Consider the following 20,723-nt stretch of genomic DNA (forward strand, 5'->3'; position numbering starts at 1 on the left):
ACGAGACCCGGGGACCGTGAGTGGCTCTAGGGGAACCTGTCCTGGGCCCCGGTGCACACACAGCCTCCGTTCTGGGCTGGCCCGGGTTGGACAGGTTAGGAAGACCCAGCTGGGTCCGAAGCGTCGTCCAAGCCTTCCAGTCGCCGGCCGGGCTGTTCCGCGCGCCTTTGCGCTCAGTGGCCACTTGGGGTCGCACTTTATGCCTGTTTGAGCCTCTCGCGGCCCGCTGACGCCGAGATCTGCTAAATCGTTACAAAACGTTCAAACAAAAACAGGGTCGGTTCCCCAGCAGCCGAGAGCCACCCGGAGCACCGTCCTGAGCTGGCCTCAGCCCCCAGCCTCCGGAGCTCAGGGCTCCGTGCGTCGGGCTGGGGAAAGGAAACCAGAGCCTTACGGCCGATTCTTTCCCGCTTCCTTCATCCTGTGCTTTTGTGCGTGGGGCGAGCGCGGGGAGCGGCTGGGCAAGGGAGTCCCATCTCGGGTCTCGGCCCCTGCAGCCGCCAGGAGGGGAACTGCCCCTGCTTAGCCCGAGGGTCCCCTGAGGCTAAGAGTTGGATTTGAACACAACTCTTGGAGCCGCAAACCCACCCCCAGCACACAAATTACGCGCAGACCTGCGGAAACACAGGCAGGCACCACCGCACACACTCGTACGGCCCCGCAGCCGCGCGGCGCACGGAACGTCCCCCACTGGGCGGGGGACGCTGGGGAACAAAGGGCCCGAGAGGTGTCGTCCCGGCGTTCCTTTTGAGCCTCCTTGGGGGTGACAGGGGCTGGGGGTGGGGAGCGAGGGGTAAAGAGCGAGGGGAGCACGCGAAGAGGGTGGAAGCGGCGGCCAGGCCCACGGAGGGGGGGGGCGCGCCCCAAAGGCAAGCGGGCGGGGACCGGGACCTGGAGGGTGTTGGGGGCTGGGCCGGGGCCCGCCGTCCCACTGGGCTCCAGCCCTCGGCCAGGCCTCCGCGGCTCTCCGGCTGCTCAGGCCGCCAGTCAGCTGACGCGGGGGGCGGAGGAGCTGTCAGGCGCGCCCCGCCCTGCGCCGCCGGGCCGCGGGGGCCGTGCAGCCATTGGCCAGAGCTCCGGGCCGCCCTGGCCCCCGCGCCCCGGTGACATCAGGAAGGCGATAAAAGGCGGCGGCGGCGCCGGATCCAGCACAGCTGCGCCGCCGGGCTGCGAGCGGCTGCGACCGAGAGAGCCCAAGAGCAGGAGAGCTAGAGAGCGAGCGGCGGGCGCTTGCCCGGCGCCTCCCCTCCGCCCAGCCGCGCGCCCCGCTTGCTTCTCCGCCCCTCCCGACTCGGCCCGGCCCCGGCGCGGCCACAGCCCCGAGCTCTGGGGCGGCGCAGGCAGCCTCGGGACTCTCCGGCGCGCCGCCGCGTCCCCAGACAAAGGCTTGGCCGGCGGCCCCGGCCCGCTGCGCCCTCGGCTCCCCGCCTCCCGGGCTCGCGGCTCTTCGCCCCCGCTCTCGGCTCGGCGCGCCCCGGCCGGCCACAAAGTTTCCCGGGCGGCAGCGGCGGCTGCGCCTCGCGTCAGCGATGGCCTCGGAGCTGAGCATGGGGCCCGAGCTGCCCACCAGCCCGCTGGCCATGGAGTACGTCAACGACTTCGACCTGCTCAAGTTCGACGTAAAGAAGGAGCCGCTGGGGCGCGCGGAGCGCCCGGGCCGGCCCTGCACGCGCCTGCAGCCAGCCGGCTCGGTGTCATCCACACCACTCAGCACGCCGTGTAGCTCGGTGCCCTCGTCGCCCAGCTTCAGCCCGACCGAACAGAAGACTCACCTCGAGGACCTGTACTGGATGGCGAGCAACTACCAGCAGATGAACCCCGAGGCGCTCAACCTGACGCCTGAGGATGCGGTGGAGGCGCTCATCGGCTCGCACCCGGTGCCACAGCCGTTGCAGAGCTTCGACGGCTTCCGCGGCGCGCACCACCATCACCACCACCACCACCCACACCCGCACCACGCATACCCGGGCGCCGGCGTGCCCCACGACGAGCTGGGCCCGCACGCGCATCCGCACCACCACCACCATCACCAAGCGTCGCCGCCGCCGTCCAGCGCAGCCAGCCCAGCGCAGCAGCTGCCCACCAGCCACCCCGGGCCCGGGCCGCACGCGGCCGCCGCGGCGACGGCGGCTGGTGGTAGCGGCAGCGTGGAGGACCGCTTCTCCGACGACCAGCTTGTGTCCATGTCCGTGCGCGAGCTGAACCGCCACCTGCGGGGCTTCACCAAGGACGAGGTGATCCGCCTGAAGCAGAAGCGGCGGACCCTGAAGAACCGGGGCTACGCCCAGTCGTGCAGGTATAAACGCGTCCAGCAGAAACACCACCTGGAGAACGAGAAGACGCAGCTCATTCAGCAGGTGGAGCAGCTTAAGCAGGAGGTGTCCCGGCTGGCCCGCGAAAGAGACGCCTACAAGGTCAAGTGCGAGAAACTCGCCAACTCCGGCTTCAGGGAGGCGGGCTCCACCAGCGACAGCCCCTCCTCTCCCGAGTTCTTTCTGTGAGTCGTGGCCGGTCCTGGCCCCCGCCCTATGCCCCGGGCCCGGACTCCCCGTCCCGTGTCCCCCGCCCCGGACTCCCCCCGGACCCTGTCCCTGCCACGGCCCCAGCCTTGACCTGTTTGACTTGAGGGAGAGGGAGGAAGGGCGCGCGGGACGCGGGCGACGGGAGGGCGCGCGGGCAGGCAGGGGACCTTGGCCAAGAGGAGAGCAGCGCGCGCCAGCGCCGCCTCCTAGACTCGAGCAGAGCCAGAGCCAGACGAGGGGGTGGGAAGTCCCGGAGCAACTTTCCTCCAGGCTGGAGGGCGGCGAGGCATAGTCCCGAGGAGTCGCCAAGGCCGTCTGGAGACTCCTGGCTTTCTGAACTTTGCGCGTTAAGCCGGGGCCGCTGCGTCGCGGCCCGGAGCGCAGTCCAACCCAGGAAGAGAGCAGCGAGGAGAGGAGAGGAGAGGAGAGGAGAGGGACCCTGGCGTCCGGCAGGCGCGAGTCGAGGCTGAGCGAAGGAAGGAAGGAAGGAAGGACAGACGGACCTGTCTGTCCAGGGTCCGGAGAACACTGGCTCTCAGCCCCGAGACGCGGGCCTCAGTTAGGACGTTCTGCGCGCAATTCTCATCAGTTTTATTGCCTGCTCCATTATATAGAAAAAATACGAAAATCTGCATTAAAAATATTAATCCTGCATGCTGGACATGTATGGTAATAATTTCTATTTTGTACCATTTTCTTGTTTAACTTTTAGCATGTTGTTGATCATGGATCATAACCCCCTTGTTTCTTTGAGTGAGAAGGGATGGCAGTTCAGAAACTCCAGCGGCTGCTTGCCGGGGTTCAGTCCCGGCTGTCGGCTTGTAAATACCGCCCCGCCAAACAGCTTAGAGAACGTGGCAGCAAGCTGAGTGTCTTCGTTTGGGTTTATTATTATGGCATTATTTTTTTGTAAGTAAAAAAAAAAAATAGTTCTGGGCATTTTGCATCAGAAAACAACTTTGTCTTGGGGCACCCTTGGAAGTTGCATGTTTTCTCCCCTCTCCCCGTCTCCATTCGGTCCTCTTGTCCCTTCCGCTTCAGTTTTCAGTTTTGTGGGTGTCGACAGAAAGAGGACCCGGGTCCCAGTTCCTGAATATCAGGAGAGGGTAGCTGCCCAGTTCTGCACCCGGGAGGAGCACGGCCCAGGAATGTCTTCACTCCTACCTTGCTAATTTGGGTGTCCCAAACTGACACCCTTAACAAGAATGGAAAGGAAAACAGATCGTATGTGCTTTTTAATGCAGTCGGGATCACCCCAGGGTCCCTTCACAGCCCTCCAGGTCCATCCACACTAATTGCTGTGGCTGCGGTGCTCTTAGGGTGAGTAGCTTCACCAGCCTGGACACTGCCCAATGGTGACCCAAACGTGTGCTGAACCTACCGCCACACTCAGAAAGTACCAGAACCCCAACCATTGGCACGTAATTTTGCAACTTTCAAGCGCGTCCTTTAGACCAACATGTTCTGTGTGTTTCTTTCCCTGCTTTTGAGCTAGCAGGTGAGTTCCCCCCCCACCCCCTTCAGTTGTATAGTAGTTATAGGGAAAATCTGGGTGTTTTTCTTTATTACCTTTTTTTTTCCTGCAGGTCAGTAAAAGGATTTAAGTTGCACTGACAAAAATACCAAAACGAAAGCGTATTTTTTAGTTCCCATTTGAGATTGCTGGCGCTGCTGGCCGGATGCATTTTTGAGTTTGTATTAGTTGATAAATTAACAGTAATAACAAGATTGTATGAACCGCATGGTGCTTGCAGTTTTAAATATTGTGGATATTCGTCCTGCATCAGAAACGAGCTTCGGTTTTTACGGATTCAACTGTGTTGAAATCAAATTTGCTGCAACAGAAATTTGTTTTTATTTCATGTAAAATAAGGGATCAATTTCAAACCCTGCTTATGATATGAAAATATTAAAACCTAGTCTATTGTAGTTTTATTCAGACTGGTTTCTGTTTTTTGGTTATTAAAATGGTTTCCTATTTTGCTTATTAAACCCATGGAAATGGTGTTTATTTAGAGGATTCTGCGTGCGCCTGACTTTGACTTTCTTCTCTTGCCTTTTTAAGAGTCGAACCACTTTGGGGACACTCACCCTCCCTGGCCAATGGAGAAACAGACCAGGTCTGGGCAACTCTCTCCCTTGCTTGTGAGTGTGTATGTACATGAGTCCCAAATATGTTCCTGCTTCTCACTCTAGGTAGAGACCTCATTTGGGAGCGGGTTTGTGAGCTGAGAGGGGACACATTTTGGGGAGGCTTTCAGGCTTGAGGATCAGGACTGGCCTGCTAGCCTGCGGGCTCTGAGGTACAGATCGGCCAATCCCAAGAAGCCCAGAAGCCGGAGCTTCCTGATGGGGAAACGGGTCTTTTTGGCAATCAGGCTCAGTTGGCCCTGCCACTCTGGCCTTCCTCCCTGGGCTGCAAGGCTCTCAACTTTCTCCTGCCCAGCGTATCTTGCTGCCCAGAGTGAGAACGCCTGCCTGCCCTGAGTGGAGGCCTGTGCCTCCTTCCCCAGGACTTGGAGAAGCAGGTGGAACCCAGCACCAGGGCTTTCAGGGTAAGGCTCTTCAGACAGGAAGCCCTTCCTGCGGACCTATTTTCTGGGGGGTGGTGTGCCCTGGGCACACATGCCACTCAGGCCTGGAGCCCTCAGACCCACAGAAGGGCACTGCATGTCCTGACCAGGATTTCAGTGACTTGCCAAACTGGGAGGTAGAGGGGTCTTGGGGCATCATTCTGGTGTAGCCACCCTACAAACTGGACATCCTTGACTGGGAGGTGGGCCCAGACCTTCCCTTTTCCAGACGCTCAGAAGAGTCAAGATCTCCCATCTAGGTTACCCAAAACCCCTCTCAGCCTTCTTGCAGTCCTGTCTATAATTCAGAGTTGGCCTCAGATATTTCTGAGAGTGGGAGTGGGATTACCCACCCCCTGCCCCCAAATCCAGAAAGCTTCTCTGCTCCTTTGGCAGTGGCTGGGTCCAACGGGCTTCTGGTATCTTCAGACCCAATATCTATTGTCCAAGAGACTCAGCCTTCCAGCCCTGGGGTTCTGTGGCCCAGAGTTCCTAACATGGAACTTCAGGACCTGAATGGGGAGAGGCCAGAAACCCCAGCAGCAGATCTTGGAACTAGAGCTGGGAAGAGCCAGGGAGAAGGAAGGGAAGGCTGAAACTAGCAGGGAATAGATTTTGGCCTGGGATTCCCGGAATCCTGGGCATAGTGGTCCCCGTCTGGTAAGGACAGACCAGGGGAAAAAAATCCGGAAAGTAAGGATGCAAATACTACCGGCAGTGATATCCATTTAATAGCGTTTTGGTGTTGTTTAGTAGAATTCTAGCTTGAATTAAGTTCCAAGGCCCAGGTCATTTCACCAAGCCAAAGATACGCCTGGCACAGAAGGCTTTGGCTGAGGCCAGGGAGAGGGATGGTGGCCGCGTCTGCCTGTGAAGTCGCTCTACCTGAGTGCACATGGATGAAGGAGCAAGGGGGTGTGATTAGTTGGGTAATTGTGTGTTCAAGGGCACGTCCACAAATCTGATAAGAGCACGGCCAAATGTACAAGTGTATCCCCTGTGGGGCGAAAGCGGTTTTGGTCAGGCTGAGAGCTTGAAGAAATCCCGCTGTACGAACCTGGAGACCAAGGGGGATCACCTGGGTTCCATTTGGCGGAGGTTTGACTCCCCTTGGAATAATCCCAAACAGACTGGCTTCTTCCACTTCTAGAGCCACCTGGACTCTGCTTGAAAAAGCCTCTGGGCTGGGGAGGGTCACAAACTCCAAGGCGTTGGTTTCCCTTCCCCAGAGCACGGAAACACAGACACCAACCCAGTGAGCGACCAGCATCTAGAATGACATGGTGGGTCAGGCAGTTTCAGAGTGACCAATTGCATCTCTGAGAAGCCTACAACCACACCTCGCAGTCCTACACACACACACACACACACAGCACCCACACCGACGCCCTCGCGGGCGGGCGCTGTCAGTCCCAGCACCCACCCGCTGTTTGGGCACCAATCGGCCCCAGGACGCACGCGGGCGAGAGCCGGGCAGAGCGGGCGGCGCACCGGAGGGGGCCGGGACCTCGAGAGACTCCGGGGCGGGCAGGCCCTGGCCCTGTCTCAGCCCGCAGCCCGCCGTCCCGACCCGCCACCACGCCGCGGAGCCGGCGCCGGCGAGCGCAGGAAGAGCGAACTGGGTCCCGAGGCCCTCCGGCCCGGCCCGGCCCCGCGGCTCCTCTTCGGTTCCCGCCGCTGCGCCCTGCTCGCGGGGTCCTCGCGCTCCTCCACGACCCCGGGGGCCACATCTCCCTGCGCCGGGACTCGTCCCTGCCCGCACTGGTCCCACGTAGACAGGCTGGCGCCTGCAGCCGAGGACGCACGCCGAGTGAGACGCACACGGCCCCGGGACGGTGGCTCGCTCCGGGCCGAATCCCTGGCTGGGGCGGCCCCCGTCGGGTCGCGGGAGCGAAGCCCCCACGCCCCCCCCCCGGGTGGCACAAAAGTGCGGGAGGCCGTGCGGGCGGGATCGGCCGCCGCCACCTTCCGCGAGGGGTCGGGTTGACGCTCGGCGCGGCGGACCTGCAGCCTGGGGTCCCGGCCCGCGCGCAGGGGTGGCGGCTGCAGCCCCGCTCGGTGGGGTCTCCCGCGGCCCTATTCTTTGCCATTTCCCTTTCCTTCAGCCCTTCCTTGGCGAACTCTTCACTGCAGAAAACTTTCTCCCTGCGTTTTGGCCCCACGTCCCTTCTGCCTTCAGACTCCGCCAGGCGAGGAAGGGCTAAGGCAGCCGGGGCCGCGGTGTCCGGTAAGTGCGGGCAGCGGCGGCGAGTGGGTGGAGTCGGGCTCCGGGGTCCCCGAGCTTCCGTGGGGCACCGGGCCAAGCCAGTGGCTCTGGGCTCTCCCGCCTGGACGGCTTCAACTCCCCAGCCTTCCCTCGCGTCGTCCGCCCGCAGCCCGGCTGGTGGGGATCGACCTCTTGCAGGATCCCCGCCGGCCAAGCCGGGCCCTCCGTGGCAGAAGCCGGCGCAGCTGGGGCTGGGCCCTAGACCCACATCCCTCTATTGGTCCCAGCCCGCCTTCCTTAGATCCAGGGTCTCTGGGCACTGTTGTGGCAGGGCCAATCCCAGTCCCGGGCAGAGGTGCCCACCTCCATGCCACCCACTCTCCTGGCGGCCTGTCCTCTTAGGCCTAGCGTGGGCGTGCCAGGAACCACACCAGTGTGGTCATTTATTGGGCTTTTCTGTGACTAGAGTCACAGCTTTTGCCATGCCAGGCAAACCCTCCACTCCCTCTGCCACCCACCCCTACTCAAGTTCGGTCTCGGTAGGGCCCTGGAAACAGCTGGCTTGGGAGATTCCAGCGGGGCCCTTGCAGACTTGCAGATGCAAACCCCTCTTCGTTGCCCCTCTGTTTTCAGAAAGGAAAACCCAGAAGTGGCTTCTTGCGTAACCCTTCCCTGTACAGCCTGCTGTCTGCTGGCCTGGCCTTCCATCCCAGAGATAGCAGTGTTTGGATTTGTTATGTAAGGAAGGGAGGATTAGAGGTTTACTCTGCTCCTCCTCCCCCCACCAAAATAAAAGTCCTCAAAAGGTGCCTTTTGCAGACACCGTCTTTTCCAACAGCAGCCCTCCTAGAAGAAGTCAGTCTGGTTCCTAGAGCTGCTCCCAAGCTTGGGCCCAGCGCAATCCTCTGAGGAGACTTGCCAGCTTGCAGCGAAGGAAGAGTCCCTGATCCAGGGTGGACCGGCTTGTCGGAGGAAGTCACCATAAGGCTTCTGAGGCTGGCCCTTACCTGGCTCAGAGGACTAGCTTTCTGTTGGAGAAGGCTGCTGCTAGAATTTTGCCCCTTCTTCTGTGTCTGCTCCTAGGAGCAGGCATCCAGACCACGGAGAGCATTCCTCTCAGCTGGGGAGCACACATTCTCTGTGCTTTGAACGCCTTCGCGGTGTTCCCCATGCATTTTCCACACCTTATGTCTCTCCAGCATCTAAAGTCCCCTTTTCCATCGTGAGACACAAATTACCTTAAAAGATGAATTTAGATAAGAAGATCAGAGCTGACTGTTCTCACCTGCAAGAAATTAAATGTATGAGATAAATTGCTGCTCCAATTTGGAAAACCACCTAAATTATTAATAAGGGTTTGTTCCGAGGCAAAATTCAGAATGCCTTTCTGCATTCTTTGCCTGTGAAGTTATTTTCCTGTAAAGTAGCAGCCGCTTGTTACACATTCCTTTTTATTTGTATCAAAAAAGGGGATCCTGTCCTCAGGCTGGAGGGGCAGCCGCAGAAGCAATGGGAGGAGGCCTGATACTTTCTGGAAGAAGCCAGTTTTGGCGTGAGAAAGGGGCAGAAGTCCACAAATTCAAAACTTCTATCGCCGTGCCTTCCCTGTGAGGCTCTGTGCGTTTTACAGGGGCTTACACTTCTTTCAGTAAACAGGCAGGGGCGTGGGAAGCTTAGGGGTGCTCATTTCAGAGCTGGAGAGAGCAAGGCAGGCATTAAGCCTGGCCTGTGACTCCATCGGGAATCAGGAGCTCACTCTCAAGTCCCCTTGTTTCTTCTCGTGTCACTTTCACTGCCTTGACCCTGCCAGGGTTATGTGCACCTGTTTCCTACTCAGGCGAGGCCCTGGGCTTGGATTGGTCTTGGGGACTCAGCTCTGCTTTCCCTGAGTGGGCCGCAAAGGGCTGCATCTCCCAATGCAAGGCTTGGCATTGGCCCTCCTTGGTGTCCTGGGAACTGGAGCCCGGTACACATGTCCCTTTGCATGGACAAGGGGCAGCGAGTTCACGAGGTCATGGGGCACAAGAGGTGTGGCCAGATCATGAGGTTAGTCCTGTTAAAATGGTTCACTTAATTCTCTGAAGTGTGGGCTACTATTGTCCATGAAGACGGAGAAGTAGGCCCAGACCAGGCACCTCTTGCCCAGCAGAAGATGGAAAACTTGAGTCCCCCCCCCCATACCAAAATTTGTATTTTTGGCATCAGATTCCACAAGTTCACATCCCTTATCTGAAACACCTGAGGGGGGTGGTGGTGGTGAAGAGCGTGGGGGAAAATATGGAGGGGTGGCAAATAGCCCTTGTGGAGGAGAGTTTCCTTCTAATTCCCTTTGCACAGGGTAGTCTCTTTCCTGGGGGTATAATTACCATTTTCCACACACAAGTCTCCCTGCCCGGACACACAGATGGACGATGGGCTCCTGGAGATACAGCAGGACAAACATAAGGGGATCAGAGGGAAACTACAGCATCAGTCTCTCACGGAGAAGCCAGCAGCTTATGGTGGTCCTGGGGTGTGCGTGTGTGTGTGCGTGTGTGTGTGTGTGTGTGTGTGGTGGGGCCCACTTGGGCATTGCTAGCTTGGGACATTGATGCTTTTCATAATCAACAGACCCCTCACCTTTCATCTGTTCTCAGTTGAACTTTCCAGCAAATGGATCATAATTAGCAGAGCAAGTGTCTATAAAAGCAGCAGCCTCTAGGTGAGGCAGTTTTGATGGAATCATCCTTAGTTTAACCAAAGCTGTTTCTGGTGCAGTATGGAAACTTCGAACCTGCACACAGATGTGCTTACACTCTTAAGGCAGGCACGCGCATAAACACGTATGCAGCTCGCTCTTAAATTCACAGAGGCAGGCAAGCATGTATGTGCACACGCTTAAATCCCCATGCGCTTATCTGCTGTATCTGCACTCTCACACCGTGTGCACGAAAGGCACACGATTGTGCATATACCTGTATGGATTTATGCTTGCATTGAAAGCCAAGGATTACATACGTGTAAACACCCTGACAAAATGCATTTGGGTCCATGATCGTCTTTACATGTTCTCATCCACAGACATACGTGCTTTGTGTATTGGGCACTGGCCTTCACACCGCCCCCCGCCCCCCAAGCACCGTGTAACAAGTGAAATGTGGCAGTGGCGGGGTTAATGGAGGCCCAGACTCCCATAAATATTTATATGAAGCACTCGAGATCTGGAAGCAAGAGAGGAAAGCTCTGGAAGCAAGAGAGGAAAGCTCGCCCCACAAGCCCCTGTCAATCATGTACTGCTGCATGTTACCTGTCACAGCCAAGCCATACAATATGATTGTACAGTATGACCACCGTGAGGGTCACTTTTATGCTGGTGCACAGGGCCCATTCCGTGCCTGGCCAGGCAGCCCAGCAGATGTGCCAGGTTGGTAGCCACTCCTAGGATTCTCCTGCATGCTTCAAAAGGAAGCCTTTCAACATTGCTGCTGCAGGTGCAGAGTTGAAGGCGGAGCAAAAGCTTCTTGAATATCTGAGACTTGGCTTCTCCAGTGAAGACAGAAGCTATCCTGGCAAGACGGCCTGTGGGGGGCGGCTTGTGAACAGGTGGGTGCCAGAGAGAGGTGGGGCTCCTGGGCTGATCGGATCCAGCTTTGCTATGGCAGGGGCTCCAGCTTCTGGAGCTGCTCTGGCCCACCAAAACTTTGGGTCCCAAAGGAACCTACTGTCCCAGTTCTCCACAACTGCTACAATCCTGCGTTCAGCGAATAATCTGCTTCCGGGCCTGCCACCTAAGACTATCCATTCAATCGCTGAACAAACATTTGTTGTGTGTCTTCCATATGCCAGGCATTGTGCTAGGTGTTGGCAATACAACAATGAACAAAACCAGAAATAATCCCAGCAAACAATCCTCGTGGAGTTTACAGTCTAGCAGGAAAGAGAGAGCGTGCGAGCAGTTAGATGTAACAGGAATCGGTGTAGAGTTTCAAAAGGAGAAAGCAACCCGGATCTCTGAGAGCATCTGTACTAAAGTGAAGCTGACCTAGCCTGGGGAGAGTGATCAGGGAGGGCTTCCTGGAGGGGGTGATATTCGAGCTAGGATATGAAGCCTGGATAAGCATTATCCAAGTCGGATGGGTAAGGGAAGAACATTTTAGGTCTAAATTTTTTTCTGGAATGGGAAATTTCTTTCTCCTTGCTCAGGACATGTGCTTGGTACTCCCTCTGCCTGCACCGTCTTATTTCAGAGAGAGCTGTGGCCAGCTCCCTCACCCCCTTCACTTCCTTGCTCAGATCTGTCTCCCTTTCCTGATGAGGTTTATCCTGACCACCCTACCTGATCTGGCAACCTGCTCCCTCCCGCCTCCCTGGGCGCTCCCGACCTGCCTTATTCTGCTCTACTGACCCTTTTCTTCTCACCCCTCCCCACCTAATGCTAATCACCTTGGAACACTGGATTATTTACTCATCTAGGGCTTATTTTCTGCTTTTTCCTGCCAGCACATAAGCCCTGTGAGGTCAAAGTCTGATGACTTTTGTTCACCCGTGTCCCTAAGCACTATGAGCGGTGCCTGGCACTCAGTAAGACCCCAATAACCCAGTAGTTGGTTGAATGAATATGTGTTGAATAAAATGTACTTAAAAAGGAAAGGGGTCATGTCTGTGAAAGCATGGCTTTGAGGTCCTAGCTATCTCTCATCTATCTATCTATCTATCATCTATCAGTATCTAGTTTTTTGATACTCCTTAAAATACATACTGCTAATTAAAAAAAAAAACAACAACATTGTTTGTGTATCATCCACTAAAATCTTGCATCCCTCAGTGGTACCCTTTGGGACACATTCTGGTATCTGTGTGTGAGGAGAGAGGCTGACATCTGATATGAGAGGCAGGTCAGGGAGCACTGGGCGTTGGGGGGGGGCACAGGAGGGAGGGAAGGCTGGGAGAGGGGGCAGAATGGAACTCAGTCTGGTTGTTCCCTCTAGATTCTTGGTGGGTCTTGGAAGAGAAAAAGGCAGGGGTGGGTGGATCAGAGATGAATCTTGTTGGGATTCAGAGGGCAGGGAACTAACCAGCCTCACTCCTGTTTCTGATCCCTCTCCCTTCTCCAATTTATCTACCCCTCCCCCCCCCCTTTTAATCTCATGCAGAAAAAAAGGCTCCTTTCCCTGTTGCTTTCTGAGCTAAGAAGAAAACCTCCTAAATACTTTGTACCCTTGACAAGTTATTTTTAAAAAGAAATAATGTCTCTAAATCTAACATTTGTGATGATTTTTTTTTTTTTTTAAAGAAAACACTGCGCAAATCAACAGCTTTCTTGTTTTAAGCAATTGCTAGGGTTTGGAGAGCCGGCTGCTTGGTAAACACTTTGTAAACATCCAGAAAAGATTGTATTCAGTGTCCTCAAGTCAAAATCAACCTCCCCCGAGCTCTTGCTTTGTGTTTCATTGATGCAGGAAGAGGCTTTCTAAAAGTGGAAGGCAGGGGGGCCTGGGTGCTCCAGTTTGGTTAGGTGTCAGACTCTTGATTTCGGCTCAGGTCATGATCTCGTGGTCATGAGATCGAGCCCTGGATTGGGCTCTGTGCTGAGCATGGAGGCTGCTTAAGATTCTCTCTCTCCCTCTCCCTCTGCTCCTTCCCTGCTCATGCTCACTCTCTCTCAAAGTAAATGAACCCCCAAAAAAACAACAACAACAGATAAAAGCGGAATATAGAGGAAGAGAGGTTGACATGATTCCAGAGGACATTTCTTTTGGATAATTGGGGCTGGGAAATTGATATACATCTGTGAGCAGCCCCGGGCCCCACCCCACCCTCTTGCATTCTTTAAGACTTTTGGCTCTTTACCTCATCCTGGAAAGGATCAGGCATCGGGGCCATTTCATAGCTAGGTAAATAGAGTCAGGGGAACTCCTGTTTCCGGGCAGAGCTGGGAGAGAGTGTGTCTCCAGGTGATGGCTAAGACCACTGGCAAGTGAGCCTTTCCAAGTTCGTGCTGTTCTAGTTCTTGAGAAATAAGCCAGTTTCTTGGGGGCAGACCTGCTTTCATATCCCCTCTGTGATGCACGCTTCTGGCTTTTTCCACCACCGCACCTCAGTTTGGAATGTCCCCACTTTGTTCTGGGTCAGTTCCCAGAGTCTCATAAACTTGCTTTCCAGGCCCCACCCTGCACTGGCCCCTCGCAGACTGCCAGGGTCCTCTTCCAAAAACTTACCTCTGGTCTCGTCACTGTCTTGTTTGCAAAAGCAACAGCCCCACTAGTTTGTCCTTGTCCCGGAAGAGAGCAATGCTTCAAATTTCAGTTCCACCTACACCGTGGCTCTGGCAGTCCAAGATGCTGAGCCAGATTCTGGGGCGAATTGGGGAAGGTCAAAGGGCAGGAGCAAAGCACAGAGGCCCCTGGGAAGAGTCTGTCCTGACCCTCAGATGAAAACCTCAAAGGGAACCCGTATTTGCCTGCCCATCCAGCTTCTGTCTCTTTCAGAGTCAGCAGGGAGTGACCACTCCCTGGGTTGTATACTTTTATATAGTAGGGAAGTCACGTATCAGTTGGAAATCAGGCTTCATATATCTAAAACACCTTTCTTTTGCTCGAGATGGCCAAAAAGGTTGATTCCGTTGGGTTTTCCTGGATGGCCTGCCTTCCTTGCTCCATTTGTCTGTGGGAGGAGAGTGCACCAGACTAAGAAGGCTCCAGAAATCCTGCTCTCAAAAAGTGGAAGCATTAGGTTGAATCCGATGAAATTGTTGCCATGAACTGGATTCATTCTGCAGATTGCAGACCTGTGAGCCTGGCTTTGGTTCCTGGGATTCTGCCAGGACTTGTTAAAGCGATGGTATGTGGGTAGCAAGGCACTCGGTGGTCACCAGGACCCGGGTCAGGCTCCATGTCAGGCTCATCCTGTGTCCACCTCTGAGGGGCAGACCAGGGGCTGTGGCCCCAAAGGTCCCTATCTTCCAAACGCTTTCCGTACGCCTGGCAGTGAAGTGCTTTTGCAGCTATTAGCTCACGTAACCCTTATACTAACTCTAGGAGGCAGGGAGATAGTCGCGTTCTGCTGGATGAGGTTAAACAACTTGCCCAAGGATGCACAGCTAGTAAGTGGCAGTGCTGGGATTCAAATGCAGGCTCTTATCCAGAGTCTGTGCTTTTAACTATTATGCTCTTAAGCCTGGGGGTTGGATGATAGGTGAGGTAGAATTTGTAACTGGGCGAAAAATGCTTCTGGGGTTTTATTCAGTGAAAACTTGACTCTGAGAAGAGAGCACCTCCCATCCCTCCAGACCACCCTCCACCATCCTTTTGAGCCACCTGTGCTCCACTAGGGACATTGCTTTTTCACAAAATTCTTTTTATTGAGGTATAATTAACACGTAACTTTATATTAGTTTCAGGTGTGCAACATAATGATTCAATATTTGTATATATTGCAAAACGATCACCATAGTAAGTCTAGTTAACATCTGTCGTGGTACGTAGGTATAGTTTTCTTTTCTTGGGATGAGGAGAGACTTTGCTTTCACATTATTTTTTCTGAGATACTGGCAACTAGTCCTGCTCAGAAACCATCTATGGCTCTCCCTCACATCCAGGACCTATTCCAGATCCTATGGCCTGGCCTTCAGTGCCCTGCGTTGTGAGCCTTTGCCCCTCTCTTCTTCACTCAACATCCTGAGCTCTGGCCACACTGACCCCAGCACCTGCCTTGGCTTCTCCAGCCTCTCTGCCCCTTGACCTGAGCTGTTTCTCCATGAAGTTCTCTGCCACCCCTAATCCACCCCTCTCTAGGTCATCTCCTTCTCAATCACTTCTGGGTCACAGATGCCAAAAGGAAGACTTTGTCTGTTTTCTGAAACCCTCACTGGAGCTGAAGCGGGTTGGGGGGGGGGGCGGCTAGAAGAAATTCGGGTTGTGGAGCCAGACAGACCTGGGTGTAAACCCAGCACCTCCTCTCCCTGGCTCTGGGGACCTGGGGAATTCAGTTCACCTCTCTGAGCCTCCGTTGCCTCTTGGTAAAGTGGAGAATATGTTGCCCTCTTCTTCCAGCTGCGGGAGGGATGTGCAGAGATGTCTGGTGGCTGGTGGGTACTGTGGTTACCGCAGGCAGGGCTGGTCTGGTCGGGGGTCACCCCAGGAAGATGCGAGCTCGGGAGAGGGCTGGGAAGGAGGTGGGACTTCAGGAAATGCTCCCAGAAGCAATCTGGAAGGATAGACTTAGCCGCAAGCCCAGACTCCTGCGTTGCAACACGGAGACTGTCAGGCAGGTCTAACCGGTTCTGCTGGCCGGGATCTCTGGCTGAATTCACACCGAAATTGATTGGCAGGGAAGGCCCCTGGAAGGCGGTGTGCAAACCCCAGCAGGAGCTCCTGGGAAGTAGGCTTTACAGCTGTGAACGTACTGTGGGAAAGAAGCTGGAGTTTCAGCCCCGAGTGCGAATATTCTCACCCCCACCGGCTTTTTCCAGATGCTCAGAGCCCAGGGAGCCTTGACTGACAGGGCTTGCCAGCATTTTCTGGCATGGTCGCTATGCAAACTTGCCTCCCACTTAGGGAGCCACTTTTTGGAGAGAACATCTTGAGTCTTCAGGCCAAGGGCTGGGGTCCCTCACGTGGTGACAACACCGTTGCGTTTTGGAAGCTGTGTTTCCATCAGTCTGCGTGGGGCAAGCGTGGCCTGGTACACATGTGTGCATGTGCATGTGGACTTAGGCAAGAACGTGTGTGCACACGTATACACAGCTGCAGAACCACAGCGTGTCTGTGTTTAAGATGGGGGACCCAGCATCAGGCTGGCTGGGTATGACGGCCACGTCTGAACTTACTGGCCCCGTGGAAAGTCTGCTTTCACCTGGAGGTTTCAGATTTTCTATCAGCTGAACAGGAACTCTGATCCTGTCAGAGTTGAATCTCTTTTGTGCCTGCAGAGAGTGCTTAGCACGGTTCCTGACCATAGTAGGGGCTTGATAAATAGCGATAGCTATTTTCACTGTAGTGTAAATCTAGTTAGTCATATTACAGGTAGGGGTGCAGACTCTGTAACCAGAGTGCCCGTTCCAACATGCTCTAGCTGTGTGATTCTGGACCAGTTACTTCACTGCTCCCCGTCTTAGTGTCTTCATCTGTAAAATGGGGTGATAATATTTGCCCCCGCCTCACAGGGTTGTGTCAGAAGGCGCTTACAACCGTGGATACGTAGTGCTCTGTGTGTTAGCTCATGGCCGCCATCATCACCACCATCATCTTCTCCATCTTCACTCTCGTGATCCTTACCTTGTCCGCCATTTTCGGTACCCACCGACTTTTCCAGAGGAAAATTGGCTGGTTAGGAGATTTCTAAGGCACTCCAAGCTCAGACCTTCGAGAAATATCCGGTGAAGTCTCCAGGCATCACCCAAGGTAACATGGCTCCGAATTCAAGTCCTGCCCCAACGGCCCCTGCCTTGGCCCCTCTGTTCACAAAGCACTGTCAGCTTTGGCCTGTCCCTCTGAAGGCACTCTGGGTAGTGGGTGAGCAACGGGCCCTGTGCCCCAGAGTCTGCCTCCTGGTGATGACACTTGGCTCCTTCCCAGCCAGCAGGGGTGTGCCCAAGTCCTCCTGCGAAGTGGCTGAGTCAGGATTTGAACTGAGGTCCGTCTGTCCCCAAGGGACGTGGCTTTGCCTCCTTGCTTTGGAGTCCCTGCCGTCTGGCAGTCCAGCATCTTGAGGAGGCTGTCAGAGCCTTGTGGGAACTCGTGGTGCAGGGTGGAAATAGGGGACAGCACAGCACAGCACAGGGGGGACAGATGGCACCGAATGGGAGCAGGGGGAGGACCAGAACTGCTGGACTGGACCAAGCAGGCTCAGGAAAGGGAGGAGGCAGCATTTGGGCTGGTGATCCACCGGGACAGACAGACGGAGCTGGAGGAAGGGGCTGCCCCGGGAGAGGAGTCAGCCTGGGTGAAATCCCACAGGCGGCAGCGGAGGAAGTTTCCAGAACAGCAATTGCATTATCCAGGTGCCCTATTTGGCTGGAGAGGGAGGTGCAGGAAGATGGCTAGGATTGGAAAGAGGAGGCTGCACGCAGGTCCTAAGGGGTTGACTATGATGACGGGTTAGGGTGTTAGCTGCCATGTTGCTTCTGGGACACGCAGCCCCCCACATGTGCCCCTTTGCACGGTCCAGCACGCGGACGCGGCTGCTTGAACTGCGAGTGGACACCTGACCCGAGCTGGGCCAAGAAGCGTGTGCTTCCCCGGAAATTAGAATTTGGGTGCTGGGTTGCCGGTCAGGGTGTGGTGGGAGCTCGAACGGGGAGAAAGGGTGAGGACAGGGAGCCAGGCGACATCACCTGGGCCTCATGCGGGAGGAGTCAGAGAATGCTCTCTGCAGACAGGTGGGGAGGAAGCAGTCACGTAGAGAATGCTGAAAAGGTTGAAGGCGGCTTAATATGGCTGGGGTAGCGGGGCGGGGAGCCAAACCATATCACAAATTAGTAAAAAATAGGAAATTAAAAGCAGCATAGAAGAGTGAGGTTGAACAGAAGTGACGTTACGGTTCCCATCCGATATAAAGTTGTGTTGTGATGGGCCCCCATGTGGACTCTGGGCTTCCTGGCGGCCAATGGGAAGAGGGAAAAAAGATCAACTTTGAGACCCTACAGTGCTCCTTAAAGAAACACAAAGAAACCCACTGCTCAGGAGAAATGTAGGCATTGCTGGTTCTGGGGCTGGAGGGAAATCTCCCTGGAGGACTGCCACGTACCTGGAGAGATTCTGGTCAGGGAGGAGGTGAGTGGAGGCAGCATCTTGCTCTGGGAGTCAGAGACTGGATTCTGCTGCCAATTTCACTGTGACCTTAGGTGGTTGCTTAGCCTGTCCGAGACTTCGTTTCTTCTACTGTAACATGGGTCACCTGCTTAGAGGGCTCTGAAGGTGGCTTGACATTTGTGGCAGAAGTCCCAGATATACTGTCGTTGGTCAGAAGGCCTAGCCTCTCTCTCGCCCTCCTTCTGAAAGCTATCTCCCTTTAATTACACTTTTTATTGCTCTCCTGCCCTCTCCCAGCCATGGGCTAGCTCCTCCCCAGGTCCACCCACTGCCTCTGGGACCAGGGCACCGCCAGGTGGTTGCTGGCATGGTGCCTCCTGGAGTCAGCAGGGCCCAGCCGATGTCCGCAGTGGAACAGAATTCAGAGACAGGACCCCCCAAGCCCACGTTCTCCCAGGGTCTCCCCTGTGCCTGGCCCCGGGTGGGGCAGGAAGTTTCCCCAACACAGCTCAGTCCCCATCATGTGCTCCTTAGTATCCTGTACACCTTCCTCACGCAAATCCCAGGAATAGATACATAATTCTGCGCAATAAGTTGTGTTAACGGCGATTTCCCTGCTAGGACACGTGTGTCATAAGGTCTGGTCTGTTTTGTCCTGTACTGTTCTGCTGGCCTGCTCATTACTTGCTGCGGAGTGAGTGCTTGAAATATATTGGCCGAATGCATGAATGAATGAATGAATGGAATGAATGAATGAATTGAACGAAACCTCGTAATGGTCCGTACTGTAAGGTCCTGTAAGACCAGGACTCTTTTTTGGAGTTAAGAAAACTATAATTCATCTTATCTTTCTACGTCTTTTCCAGGTCAGTTTTGACTCATTTGTCAGGCTCAGCCAAAAAGGTGCTCTCTTAGGAAAGTCACAGCGCAGCTCAAGCATCCCCCACCCATTACCATCCCCCCCCACCTCTCCAAGGTTTGCTCAGGTTCCTTTCCCTGTACATTTTATCTCCTGGGGACTGGTTATTCAGTTTCGTGACCTCTTGACTCCATCACATCCGTGATTTTCAGGGCCCCTTGCAAGATGAGGATGGCGGTGGCGGCGGGGGGGGGGGGGCCCTTGTTTCACGATTATGAAGAAGTTTAAGATGGCGACAGAGTGAGCATTGCCCCTTCTAGCTGCAGGGCCCCCTGTGACGGCACAGGTCCCATGCCCATGAAGCTGGTCCTGATCCTGTGATGACAAGGACATTGTAGGTGCGGTTTACTGCTTCTTCCCCCTGCCCTGGGCCTAACACAGTGCCTGGTCCTTATTAGTATCTCATTTAAACACCGAATGAACGAATGAATGAAGACAGATGTATGAGTAGACGTTACGGAGCCTCTCTGAGCTCCCATCTACAAAATGGGGATATCTTGCTTTCCTCCAGGCAGGCAGGGAAGACCCTCAGCCTTAGGGCCACGGGATCATGTGGTCCATGTCCCAGAACTGTTCAGATGTAGGTAGTCAGAGGGCAGAGGCCAGCTCTCTGTGGGGCCGGGTCAGGCTGGCCTGATAAGGCCAGCGGACTCTGCTCTCTCTGGGCAACCCGCCTACTTCTGATGACGAACTCCTACCTGGCTGGAGGCCAGGGCCCGGGGAGAGGCTAGGACCTTGCTTCTTTAGAAACCCTATCGACTGGGCAGCTACTGCGCTGGGCATTTTTCATGCATCATCTTTTATCCTCATTTGGCAGATGGAGAAATCAAAGGTCAGAGAGGGAAAATGGCACGTCTCAGTAGGCAAAGGGCAGAGTCAGCCACGGACGCCTGATCTGTCGTCTCTTAGACCGGTGCCCGCTGAGGACGGAACGTTCGCATCACACAGGGTGTTTGTTTGCGGAGCCGCGCATGGGTGTGTGAGCGTGAGCTCACTGGAGTGCGCAGGCCTCGGGACACTCGCGTCTCAGCTCCAGACCCTGCTGACCTTCCCCGAGGGCCGGACGGTGACTGCGTGGGCAGGGCCCAGCCGCCCCTGAGGCTGGAGGAGGCAGCCCAGATTCCTGCCCAGCCTTGGTCGGTGTCCCCATCAGGTGCCCTCGCCCCGTCAGCATCATCGGGTTTCCTGGTGTACCATCTTTGCACAAATATTTGAGTGTGTATTTACCTCTGTGTCTTCATTTTTTATGATTAGAGAAATATTGGTTTTTAAGCTTAAAACCATACTGAGACTTTTGTGATACCTGTGTAAGCTTGTTTCAAAAGATTAAGGAAAGGCAAAGTGTAAACAGAAAAGGAAAGGGCTAGAGGCACTGAAACCCGACATTCCCACTGTAAAACCGTCATTTCTATACCCCTCCCAGACACACACACACACACACACACAAACACACACACACCCTTCTACAGACTCCAGAGGCCAAAAGCTGACTGTCCACCTTGAGAGCTGGCATTTGAATGTTTGATGTGGAGGCCCCCTGCGCCACACGACTTGGTCTAACCCCCCCCCCCCCCCCCCGCTGGAGTCTTCTATCCGCCCACTTTCTGCCTTGTACCTTGAAAGCATTTGCGTTTCTGACACTTGGCAAGAGGGGCACTTCTTTTTTAAAACCCAAATGGGTCCAACCTATACCCAGTGTTATGAAACTCCCTTTTTCCTTTTGCTTCATATGGTTTCGACATCTCGCCTGTACAAAGTCTGACTTACTTTTTT

General features: G+C 55.1%; 2 protein-coding genes across 2 annotated transcripts; both read left to right on the top strand.

Moving 5' to 3' along the window:
- Positions 1 to 1,128: 1,128 nt before the first annotated feature.
- On the top strand, positions 1,129 to 4,537 carry MAFB (MAF bZIP transcription factor B). Its single transcript, XM_027070091.2, has one exon. It carries the CDS (start codon positions 1,530 to 1,532, stop codon positions 2,499 to 2,501), a length of 972 nt encoding a protein of 323 aa, XP_026925892.1. The 5' UTR covers positions 1,129 to 1,529; the 3' UTR covers positions 2,502 to 4,537.
- LOC128311345 (translation initiation factor IF-2-like) lies at positions 3,286 to 12,199 on the top strand. Its single transcript, XM_053201350.1, has 3 exons — positions 3,286 to 3,343; positions 6,423 to 7,322; positions 7,935 to 12,199. Exons 1-3 carry the CDS (start codon positions 3,286 to 3,288, stop codon positions 7,964 to 7,966), a joined length of 990 nt encoding a protein of 329 aa, XP_053057325.1. The 3' UTR covers positions 7,967 to 12,199.
- Positions 12,200 to 20,723: the final 8,524 nt, after the last annotated feature.

Source organism: Acinonyx jubatus, chromosome A3 (assembly GCF_027475565.1).
Source record: "Acinonyx jubatus isolate Ajub_Pintada_27869175 chromosome A3, VMU_Ajub_asm_v1.0, whole genome shotgun sequence".
Taxonomy (NCBI): Eukaryota; Metazoa; Chordata; class Mammalia; order Carnivora; family Felidae; genus Acinonyx; species Acinonyx jubatus.